The sequence below is a fragment of the Microcaecilia unicolor genome, chromosome 1 (genome assembly GCF_901765095.1).
Source record: "Microcaecilia unicolor chromosome 1, aMicUni1.1, whole genome shotgun sequence".
NCBI classification, from domain to species: domain Eukaryota; kingdom Metazoa; phylum Chordata; class Amphibia; order Gymnophiona; family Siphonopidae; genus Microcaecilia; species Microcaecilia unicolor.
This window is the reverse complement of record NC_044031.1, coordinates 30,131,208-30,143,587: the sequence shown is the minus strand read 5'-3', so window position 1 is coordinate 30,143,587 and position 12,380 is coordinate 30,131,208. Positions and strand designations below refer to the sequence as shown.

At 49.0% G+C, this 12,380-nt stretch overlaps 1 protein-coding gene across 1 annotated transcript in view; it reads right to left on the bottom strand.

Moving 5' to 3' along the window:
* The window catches only part of LOC115463080 (zinc finger protein 271-like), a 42,310-nt gene extending 31,926 nt beyond the window's left edge, over positions 1–10,384 (bottom strand). The window contains exons 1-2 of the mRNA XM_030193320.1: positions 10,374–10,384; positions 10,028–10,133 (exon numbers count right to left, since the gene is read on the bottom strand). Of these exons, the coding sequence (XP_030049180.1) occupies positions 10,028–10,054 (27 nt within the window). The 5' untranslated portion in view covers positions 10,055–10,133; positions 10,374–10,384. The remainder of the gene's footprint in view (positions 1–10,027; positions 10,134–10,373) is intronic.
* Between the last annotated feature and the right edge of the window lie 1,996 nt (positions 10,385–12,380).

The window sequence follows — 12,380 nt, the reverse complement described above, 5'->3', positions numbered from 1 at the left end:
CGGACCAATGTGCAACAGCTGGCGGACCTGGTCGATAAGCTCCCGCCGGAGCAGTCCAGGCCTTATCAGGAGGTGGTCAGGCAGCTGAAGGCGTGCAGAAAGTTCCTGTCCAGGGGGATTTTTGACACCTGTGACGTGGCATCTCGTGCTGCGGCCCAAGGTATAGTGATGCGCAGGCTCTCATGGCTGCGTGCCTCTGACCTGGACAACCGCACCCAGCAGAGACTGGCTGACGTCCCTTGCCGGGGGGATAACATTTTCGGTGAGAAGGTCGAGCAGATGGTGGACCAACTGCATCAGCGGGAAACCGCTCTCGACAAGCTCTCCCACCGGGCGCCTTCAGCACCCGCCCCCACGGGTGGGCGTTTTTCCCGGGCACGGCAGGCTGCACCCTATTCTTTTGCAAAGCGTAGGTACAACCAGCCGGCCCGAAGGCCTCGCCAGGCACAGGGACAGCCCCAGCGCGCTCGTTCTCGTCAACAGCGTGCGCCTAAGCAGCCCCCTGCGCCTCCACAGCAAAAGCCGGGGACGGGCTTTTGACTGGATCCACGGGAACATAGCCGCCCTACAAGTGTCCGTACCGGACGATCTGCCGGTCGGAGGGAGGTTAAAATTTTTTCACCAAAGGTGGCCTCTCATAACCTCCGACCAGTGGGTTCTCCAAATAGTGCGGTGCGGATACGCCCTGAATTTGGCCTCCCTGCCTCCAAATTGTCCTCCGGGAGCTCAGTCTTTCAGCTCCCTTCACAAGCAGGTACTTGCAGAGGAACTCTCCGCCCTTCTCAGCGCCAATGCGGTCGAGCCCGTACCACCCGGGCAGGAAGGGCAGGGATTCTATTCCAGGTACTTCCTTGTGGAAAAGAAAACAGGGGGGATGCGTCCCATCCTAGACCTGAGAGGCCTGAACAAATTCCTGGTCAAAGAAAAGTTCAGGATGCTTTCCTTGGGCACCCTTCTGCCAATGATTCAGAAAAACGATTGGCTATGTTCCCTGGATTTAAAGGACGCATACACTCACATCCCGATACTGCCAGCTCACAGACAGTATCTCAGATTCCGCCTGGGCGCACGGCACTTTCAGTATTGTGTGCTGCCCTTTGGGCTCGCCTCTGCCCCACGAGTGTTTACAAAGTGCCTCGTGGTGGTGGCGGCGTATCTACGCAAGCTGGGAGTGCACGTGTTCCCATATCTCGACGATTGGCTGGTCAAGAGCACCTCGGAGGCAGGAGCCCTCCGGTCCATGCAGTGCACTATTCAACTTCTGGAGCTGCTGGGGTTTGTGATCAATTACCCAAAGTCCCATCTCCAGCCTACTCAGTCTCTGGAATTCATAGGAGCGCTGCTGAATACCCAGACGGCTCAGGCCTACCTTCCCGAAGCGAGGGCTACCAATCTCTTGGCCCTGGCTTCGCAGACCAGAGCGTCTCAGCAGATCACAGCTCGGCAGATGTTGAGACTTCTGGGTCATATGGCCTCCACAGTTCATGTGACTCCCATGGCTCGTCTTCACATGAGATCTGCTCAATGGACCCTAGCTTCCCAGTGGTTTCAAGCCACCGGGAATCTAGAAGATGTCATCCGCCTCTCCACCAGTTGCCGCACTTCACTGCTCTGGTGGACCATCCGGACCAATTTGACCCTGGGACGTCCATTCCAAATTCCGCAGCCCACGAAAGTGCTGACGACGGATGCATCTCGCCTGGGGTGGGGAGCCCATGTCGATGGGCTCCACACTCAGGGTCTGTGGTCCCTCCAGGAAAAGGATCTGCAGATCAACCTCCTGGAGCTCCGAGCGATCTGGAACGCACTGAAGGCTTTCAGAGATCGGCTGTCCTGTCAAATTATCCAAATTCGGACAGACAATCAGGTTGCAATGTATTACGTCAACAAGCAGGGGGGCACCGGATCTCGCCCCCTGTGCCAGGAGGCCGTCGGGATGTGGCGTTGGGCGTGTCGGTTCGGCATGCTCCTCCAAGCCACGTACCTGGCAGGCGTAAACAACAGTCTGGCCGACAGACTGAGCAGAGTCATGCAACCGCACGAGTGGTCGCTCCGTGCCAGAGTGGTACGCAAGATCTTCCGAGCGTGGGGCACCCCCTCGGTGGACCTTTTCGCCTCTCAGACCAACCACAAGCTGCCTCTGTTCTGTTCCAGACTTCAGGCACACGGCAGGCTAGCGTCGGATGCCTTTCTCCTCCATTGGGGGACCGGCCTCCTGTATGCTTATCCTCCCATACCTTTGGTGGGGAAGACCTTACTGAAGCTCAAGCAAGACCGCGGCACCATGATTCTGATCGCGCCCTTTTGGCCCCGTCAGATCTGGTTCCCTCTTCTTCTGGAGTTGTCCTCCGAAGAACCGTGGAGATTGGAGTGTTTTCCGACTCTCATTTCGCAGAACGACGGAGCGTTGCTGCACCCCAACCTTCAGTCTCTGGCTCTCATGGCCTGGATGTTGAGGGCGTAGACTTCACTGCGTTGGGGTCTGTCTGAGGGTGTCTCCCGGGTCTTGCTTGCCTCTAGGAAGGATTCCACTAAAAAGAGTTACTTTTTCAAGTGGAGGAGGTTTGTCGTGTGGTGTGAGAGCATGGCCCTAGAACCTCGTTCTTGCCCTGCACAGAACCTGCTTGAATACCTTCTGCACTTATCAGAGTCTGGCCTCAAGACCAACTCAGTAAGGAATCACCTTAGTGCGATTAGTGCTTACCATTATCGTGTGGAAGGAAAAGCCATCTCTGGAGAGCCTTTAGTCGTTCGATTCATGAGAGGCTTGCTTTTGTCAAAGCCCCCTATCAAGCCTCCTGTTGTGTCATGGGATCTCAACGTCGTCCTCACCCAGCTGATGAAACCTCCTTTTGAGCCACTGAATACCTGCCATCTGAAGTACTTGACCTGGAAGGTCATTTTCTTGGTGGCAGTTACTTCAGCTCGTAGGGTCAGTGAGCTTCAAGCCCTAGTAGCTCATGCTCCATATACCAAATTTCATCACAACAGAGTAGTGCTCCGCACCCACCCAAAGTTCCTGCCGAAGGTGGTGTCGGAGTTCCATCTTAACCAGTCAATTGTCTTGCCAACTTTCTTCCCCAGGCCGCATACCCGCCCTGCTGAACGTCAGTTGCACACATTGGACTGCAAGAGAGCATTGGCCTTCTACTTGGAGCGGACACAGCCCAACAGACAGTCCGCCCAATTGTTTGTTTCTTTCGACCCTAACAGGCTAGGGGTCGCTGTCGGGAAACGCACCATATCTAATTGGCTAGCAGATTGCATTTCCTTCACTTACGCCCAGGCTGGGCTGACTCTTGAGGGTCATGTCACGGCTCATAGTGTCAGAGCCATGGCAGCGTCAGTGGCCCACTTGAAGTCAGCCACTATTGAAGAGATCTGCAAGGCTGCGACGTGGTCATCTGTCCACACATTCACATCTCATTACTGCCTCCAGCAGGATACCCGACGCGACAGTCGGTTCGGGCAGTCGGTGCTGCAGAATCTGTTTGGGGTGTAAATCCAACTCCACCCTCCAGGACCCGAATTTATTCTGGTCAGGCTGCACTCTCAGTTAGTTGTTCTTCGTAGGTCAATTTCTGTTGTACCCTCGCCGTTGCGAGGTTTAATTGACCTGGGTTCTTGTTTTGAGTGAGCCTGAGAGCTAGGGATACCCCAGTCGTGAGAACAAGCAGCCTGCTTGTCCTCGGAGAAAGGGTATGATACATACCTGTAGCAGTTGTTCTCCGAGGACAGCAGGCTGATTGTTCTCACCTACCCTCCCTCCTCCCCTTTGGAGTTGTGTGTTTCATATTTTTTGCTAGTCATTCAACTGGCGGGAGCGGTCGCGCACGGGCGGGAAGACGGCCGCGCATGCGCGGTGGGCGTGCCCTGCGTGCCGACCGTCCCGCGAAGCTTATTTCCGGTTGGTGGGGGCTGCCGCGGACGTCACCCAGTCGTGAGAACAATCAGCCTGCTGTCCTCGGAGAACAACTGCTACAGGTATGTATCATACCCTATCCCTCCTTCAATCTGTTCAGAACTCTGCTGCACGTCTTATCTTCCGCCTGGACTGATATGCTCATATCACCCCTCTCCTCAAGTCACTTCACTGGCTTCTGATCAGGTACCGCATACAGTTCAAGCTTCTCCTACTTACCTACAAATGCACTCGATCTGCAGCCCTTCCTTACCTCTCTACCCTCATCTCCCCTTACGCTCCTACCCGTAACCTCCGCTCACAGGACAAATCCCTCCTCTCAGTACCCTTCTCCACCACCGCCAACTCCAGGCTCCGCCCTTTCTGCCTCGCCTCACCCTATGCTTGGAATAAACTCCCTGTTTTGATGCATTTAACTTTGTTCAGTTAAAATATAGGGGGTCTCTTACAAAGCCGTGCTAAAAATCGGCTTCTGCTAAAAGCTGAGGCACCCATTATACTCCTATGAGCGTCTCGACGTTTAGCGTAAAATAGTATGTATAAACCACTTTGACTGTATCTGTCGAAAGGTGGTATATCAAGTGCGGAATAAACATAATGCCAGCATGGCTTTGTAGAAGAACAACTCCTCCCCCCCCCCCCCCCCCCCCCCGTGCGGTATGAAATTTATGTAATTAAATATGAAATTTAGTTAATGGATGTGGGGAAACTAGATCTGCTTTAAAACTTGTCTTTTTCCTATGATAGAACTGATTAAAAGAAAAATTTTGAAGGCCGTTCCCAATATACTGTGAATATGTAGTACGTACAACAGCTGGAAAACACTGTCAAGCCTTTCACCCTACAAAGAGTGCCAATTGTATATGGTACTAGCATTCTAACTAGAAATTGGCTGTCAGTTAATCCATTGCTGTTTGTTGAATGAAAGCAAATTTCTTGTTTTGAGATAATAATAAAAAAAAAAAAAATGACGGCAGAAAAATACCTGCACGGTCCATCCAGTCTACCCAACGAGACAAACTCATATGTGCTACTTTTTGTGTATACCCTACTTTGATTTGTACCTGTCCTCTTCAGGGCACAGACCGTATAAGTCTGTCCAGCACTATCCCCGCCTCCCAACCACCAGCCCCGCCTCCCACCACTGGCTCTGGCACAGACCGTATAAGTCTGCCCAGCACTATCCCCGCCTCCCAACCACCAGCCCCGCCTCCCACCACTGGCTCTGGCACAGACCATATAAGTCTGCCCAGCACTATCCTCGCCTCCCACCACCGGCTGGCTCTGCCACCCAATCTCGGCTAAGCTCCTTAGGATCCATTCTGAAGTGATCACACCCCTTTTATTTTCCAGCAGTTCTGCTGTGATTCTAGTGACTGCACAAAGAACTGGTGAAGTCTTTGCTGCTTCATTGTAATCATTGTGACAGGCCCCAAGGCTATATTTATAGCAGTTCAAATGGAAGCAATATTTACATAACACCCAAAAAAAAGCTTTAATCAGAATTGCAGCGCTGTGTATACTTTGTTATTACAAAAAAATGTTTTTTAAGTGTATTTGTTTGCTTTCCTTGGCATTGTCTGCAATTAACAATTTGTACCCCGCGCTATCCCACTCATGGCAGGCTCAGTGCGGCAGGCAATGGAGGGTTATGTGACTTGCCCAAAGTCACAAGGAGCTGCCTGTGCCGGGAATCGAACTCAACTCCTCAGCACCAAAGTCCACCACCCTAACCACTAGGCCACTCCTCCACTAGCAAAAAAAAAAGCCAAATGAAACGGGCGCTAGCAATATGTTACTATGTTACTATGTATGCTTCTGTATGTTGCACATACCTTCCTGCTGTTTCCTTCTGTGTGAGACAGAGCTGTTTCGGTTGTCTGTGAGTTTCTGTGTGAATGGGCTGGCCCTTCCTGGGTGTCTGTGTAGGTTTCCTCCCTTCACAGTCCCTGCATGCTGTCTGGGAAGCTGGGAGGAGTAACACTGCAGCCCATTTGCACTCATGGGAGAACACAACTACAGAAGTGGGCGGAGCTCCAGGCTTCATTAGAACGTTGGGGTTGTGAATTATGTCTGGATGGGGCGTGGCTGAGGGCGGATCTATGACTGAGAGTCACAGTGAGTGGTGCTGACAGCCTAGAAGAACAGTACAGGGCTTCAGTGTTTCCCTGCCACACAGTGAGCTTCAGAATTGGAGGTGAGAATTATTTAAGTAGATTTTTTTCATTTGTATAATTGAAACAGTAATTTGTGGACAGTAGCTTTTTTTTTTTTTTTTTGGCAGTACAGTCCTATGATGTATGTAAACGGAAGTGTAGCATAGAGAGCCTGCATAAAGCATTGTGTAATACTGGAATTTCATCTAAAGGTGGCATTAGCAATAACGTGCACATTGTAGTGTAGTAGTACATTTTCTGAATGCGATTTCAGCAAAAATTCTTATTTATTTATTGCATTTGTACCCCACATTATCCCACCTTTTTGCAGGCGCAATGTGGCTTACAGAGTAAGGTTATGATAAAGTCAGTACATGATTTAAATACAGTTGATCATAAGCTGAGGTAAGAGAGGTGATAGATGGGCTGATGTTGGGTAGGTTGTATGAGAAATGTTTTAGGTGTGTTTGGGTGATTTGGGGGATGAATTGTATCATTGAGGGTGGATATTGTAAGCTTTGTTAAAGAGGTGTGTTTTCAGAGCTTTGCGGAAGCTGGTTAGATTGTTCATGGTTTTCAGGGTTTTGGGTAGCGCATTCCAAAACTGTGTGCTTTTGTATGCAAAGGTCGTAGCATAAGCTTGTTTGTACTTCACTCCTTTGCAGCTGGGGAAATTCAGGTTTAGGAATTTGCGGGCCGATCTTTTGGCGTTTCTGGGCGGTAGGTCCACTAGGGTTAGCAATCTGCGTGAATGATTTTGTGCACGGTTGTGCAAATCTTGAATTCAATTTGTTCCTTGAGTGGAAGCCAATGCAGTTTCTCTCTTAGGGGCTTCGCGCTTTCATATTTAGGTTTTCCAAAGATGAGCCTGGCTGCCGTGTTTTGGGTTGTCTGGAGTTTTTTTAATGATGTCATGCTACCAAATCTGTACCCACTGCTGCTCCTGATTGAGTAGCAATTGAACTGTAGCCATCAGCTTCTTGTTAGTCATCTTGTGGCTGGTTTCCAAATGAAGTTACTGGTCCTCTAACTGAGTTCTATAAAACAGCGCATTGGGAAAGCTGTGCAGTACATTTTCTGTAGAGATTCAAGGGGCATTAATTTTTCAGACCTTTTGGTAGTTTGCTTTATAGTGCATTGTTTCTCTCATATATACTATCTGTCACCACATTTGCTTATTTCCGATCAGAGGAAGAAGGGCAACCTTTGAAAGCTAATCAAGAAATGTATTAAGTTATGTCCAATAAAAAAGGTATCATCTTATTTTCTTTCCATGTTTTATTTTGTTTGATTTCTATTGATTCTACATGGAATGTTGCTATTCCACTAGCAACATTCCATGTAGAAGTCGGCCCTTGTAGATCACCAATGTGGCCGCGCAGGCTTCTGCTTCTGTGAGTCTGACGTCCTGCACGTACACTGTCAGCTAGCACATTTGCTTATTTCCGATCTGAGGAAGAAGGGCGACCTTCGAAAGCTAATCAAGAAATGTATTAAGTTATGTCCAATAAAAAAGGTATCATCTTATTTTCTTTTCCATGTTTTATTTTGTTTGATTTCTATTGATAACCTAGTGCATTGTGAAAACTAAAAGGCTAGAAATGCAAGCAAATGTAATTTAGCATTTGAGCTTCCCTGGTCAAAAGCATACCTGTATGTTTCCGAGCACTCTACCAAAACCCTCATCCACACCCTTGTCACCTCTCGTTTAGACTACTGCAATCTGCTTCTTGCTGGCCTCCCACTTAGTCACCTCTCCCCTCTCCAGTCGGTTCAAAACTCTGCTGCCCGTCTCATCTTCCGCCAGGGTCGCTTTACTCAAGTCGCTTCACTGGCTCCCTATCCGTTTTCGCATCCTGTTCAAACTTCTTCTACTAACCTATAAATGTACTCACTCTGCTGCTCCCCAGTATCTCTCCACACTCGTCCTTCCCTACACCCCTTCCCGTGCACTCCGCTCCATGGATAAATCCTTCTTATCTGTTCCCTTCTCCACTACTGCCAACTCCAGACTTCGCGCCTTCTGTCTCGCTGCACCCTACGCCTGGAATAAACTTCCTGAGCCCCTACGTCTTGCCCCATCCTTGGCCACCTTTAAATCTAGACTGAAAGCCCACCTCTTTAACATTGCTTTTGACTCGTAACCACTTGTAACCACTCGCCTCCACCTACCCTCCTCTCTTCCTTCCCGTTCACATTAATTGATTTGATTTGCTTACTTTATTTATTTTTTGTCTATTAGATTGTAAGCTCTTTGAGCAGGGACTGTCTTTCTTCTATGTTTGTACAGCGCTGCGTATGCCTTGTAGCGCTATAGAAATGCTAAATAGTAGTAGTAGTAGTATGTTACGTGTTCTTAGCTTTATTCTGTAACTTTTGGGGCTGTGTGTTTTATTTGTTAGATATTCTTGTAACTTGCAGCCAGCATGGTTCAGATTATGGCTGTGAGACAATTCTGCCTGCTAGGTTAATGCATTGTTGATACTTAGTATTGTTCAAGGAAGATGAGCTGATTTTCCACCAGCACCTTAGATTGGTAAAGATATTTGCTCTGTTTCCGTGTCAGACACAAAATAGTCTGTGTCCTGTGGTACTGTTTCTGCTACCCTTTCCTCTGTGGGGAAATTGAGTCCAACTGCCTCTCACAGCGATGTACAATCCTCATTGATCCTGTTGGTATTGCCTTTGCCATGGCTATGGAGTATTGTGTGTGTGTGTGGGGGGGGGGGGGGTTCCCTGGGCTGGCTTTTTGTTCCAGCTGGCAAAATTTCTGGTCTTGAAAATGCTGATACTTGTTCTGTTGTTATAAAATCTAATTTTTCTGATTTCCATTGGCTATAGACTTATTTTTAACTTGGATAAACACAAAGTTGACAGAAGTGTTTTTATTTGTTATTGTCGCTGCAACTTTCTGCCATCACTAGAAATTGTCTCTACTGCTTTGTGGTAGTTTCTGGATAAAGCTTCAGAAATGAGTGGTTGTGTTAAAAAATTAACTTTAGGAAAAACAAACAGATCTTATCTGAAGCAAGGGTGACTTGTTTCCTCTGAAAGGATGTGTCATTTTCAATATTTTCCATGCTGAATATGTAATCTACTTCCAGGCCATCTGGTGACATTGATGAGAAATTGAAGTGTTTATGGTACAAACAGGGGGATGGGGGGGGGGGGGGAGGGTTTTGTCTCCAATTGCTAAGTTTGGTCCTTTCTTGTGCTCATACTCTTCAGTTCTAGAATCTAGCACTAGGTAAGTCAAGTTAGGTTAGTATTCATATCAGCTGATTTTTATATATTTTTTTTAAATTTTGAATAGAAGTAAAGTCTTTAAGCCAGCACTGATTTTCACCTCTTGTATGAATTACTTTGGTCTTTGGTGTTAGACAATTCAGTTATGTTTCAAAGTTTGGTTTAAGCAAGGAAATTGGGCTCCTTTTGTTTTGCTTCTTAAAACTCTCTCTCCTTGATAAGTTAAAATGCTCTGTCATCTATGAACATGAACACTAGACCACTCTGTATTTCTCTTACCGGAATTGGCGATCGCCATCACGGTACTATGTAAGCCACATTGAGCCTGCAAATAGGTGGGAAAATGTGGGATACAAATGCAACAAAAAAATAAAGAGCAGAACTTTCTTTTCTGGAGCCCCAGGACTGGACTGAGCAGTGCCAGGCTAATTTCTTCTTCTGCTTGTGTATCAGAGGTTGCATGACATTGCCTGGCACTGCATCCCCTGCTGCCCACCTCCTGCCAGTCTCCTACCTGCTGAGCACAAAGCCCTGCACCATTTCTAGCCCCGGTTCAGGAGCAGCAGCCCTGTGAAGGGAGGGGAACCAGGAAGAAGAACTTTCTTTTTCATCTGCTTGATCCATGCACCATGTGTGTATCAGAGGTTGCATGACATTGCCTGGCACTGCATCCCCTGCTGCCCACCTCCTGCCAGTCTCCTACCTGCTGAGCACAAAGCCCTGCAGCCATTCTTCTGCCCTTCTCCACTGCAGGATTTCCAGCCCTGGCTCCCTCTTTGCTGGTTCAGTGCAGGCGCTCAGCTTCTCTCCTATGGTTTCCCACAGAGAGACAGAAGGGGGAAGTCTTTCTAGTGACAGTTCAGAGAGAAGAAGGACAGAGAGTGAAGGAAGAGGCCAGGCTGGGGGAAGAGACACAAGTTCTGACTGCTGCCATCTCCCGCACTTGTCCAGCACTGAGCCAGAGGAGCAGCTGATCTTGTGCAGACTATCCCAGACTCAAACCAAGAAAATGTATTACAGGATAATTTGTACACACAGTGCTGTGTTACCTTCTAAAGGCAAGAAGATTAGAAATAATAAAGCCAGTTCCTGGAGTTATGGGGGTGGATCAGTTTGTCTGTGTTCACAGTAACAGGAATGAGAGCTGCAGAATGGATCCTGGACTGTAAAGTGACGGGGGGGGGGGGGGGGGGGGGGGGTGATAGAGACAGACTGTCAGTGACCTCAGCCCTCAGACAATAAGGGCAGTGAATGACCCCCCCCCCCCCAACCTTCCCATCCAGCAGTGATTACTGATTCTACATCTGTTTGATTCCCACTTCAGGTACAGGCAGCTCCTTGTGACTCTGGGCAAGTCATTTAACCCTCCATTGCCCCAGGTACAAATAAGTACCTGTATATGTAAGCCGCATTGAGCCTGCCATGAGTGGGAAAGCACGGGGTACAAATGTAACAAAAAATATATATATATTTCTAAAGCTTACTTAGACAAAAATACCATGTAGAATTATACGGTCATTAAATTGTGTTAGACTTGAATATATAATTTCACTGTGAATAGAAAACATTTTACAGTAATCATCATTATATACAATTTTTTTTCATATAAGAACATAAGCATTGCCACACTGGGACAGACTGAAGGTCCATCAAGCCCAGTATCCTGTTTCCAACAGTGGCCAATCCAGGTTAAAAGTAACTGGTGCGACGGGGAGGAAGCAGTCAGCTCCCCTGGACAGAGAGAAAAAGCAAAGGTGCCAAAATATTCCATGTTAAACCTGTTTTTTGAGGAGACAGCAAGACTGTGAATAGGGGAAAACCTGGAGGCAGGAAGGTTACATGCCTCCCCCACTGAAAAGCAGTCAATGTTAGTGACTGTATACCAGTGGCAAAGCCAGGATGCAATTTTTGAGTGGGCCAGTGGATAGGTTCGGTGGGCATGCATTTCCTCTTCTCTTCCTCCCCTCCCCCCCCCCCCCCAATGAACTTTGAAAGTTAAATACTTCAGCTGGTGAAGCTCCTTAGCCCACTGACCATATTTAGAAAAGCAAAGCAGTCAAAGGCAGTGCTCCAAGCCTCAGACACCAGCGTCGCAAGCATGCTCAGTTCTCGCGCATCAACTGAACACGCATGAGAACTGAGTATGCCCACGGTGCTAGTATTAACGGTTTGGAGCACCACCACTGACTGCCATGGTTTTCTGACAGAGGGTTCGACGGACTGCGGGTGTCTTCAGTTGATGGGAGCTTGGAGATCCTCACCAGCTATGTGAATGATGCACCTAGGATTGACAAAAACCCGACATCTGCCACAGTCCTGCTCCATCACTGTTCTGATCCTTGCCGAATCCCATCCCGCCCCCCAACAAATAACTGCAGTGAGGGCAGCAGTGGCATGGCTATGTGGGGCCACGGGGGCCTGGGCCCCCTCAAATTTCCTCTGGACCCCTGATTTTGCTGGCAGAGGTCCCCAACCCCTGCTAGCTGAAACCTTGTCCAGCACCAGTCTCCGGCGCCACCGCATTGCCCGCCCTGCTCTTTCTTCCCCCTCACGTCCTGTTCGCTCCTTTTAGTGAAACCGCATACTCAATTTCACTAAAAGGAGCGTGCAGGACGTGAGGGGGAAGAGACAGCAGGGCAGGCAACGTGGTGGCGCCGGACACCAGCACTAGATAAGGTTTCAGCTGGCAGGGGTTGGGGACCCCCACCAGCCAAGGTATTTGCTGCAGCAGTGGGTGGGGGGAGCTGCAGGGCGGGCGGTGGCAGACCAAAATTCCCCCCCACCTTGGGTTCTGGCCCCCTCCCACCGTGAGGTCTGGCTATGCCCCTGGAGGGCAGTAGTCTCCTTACCTACAAATGCACCCGGTCTGCGGCTCCTCACTACCTCTCTACCCTCATCTCCCCCTATGTTCCCGCCCGTAACCTCTGCTCACAGGACAAATCCCTCCTTTCAGTACCCTTCTCCACCACTGCCAACTCCAGGCTCCGCTCATTCTGCCTTGCCTCACCCTATGCCTGGAACAATCTTCCTCAACCCCTACGCCAAGCCCCCTCCCT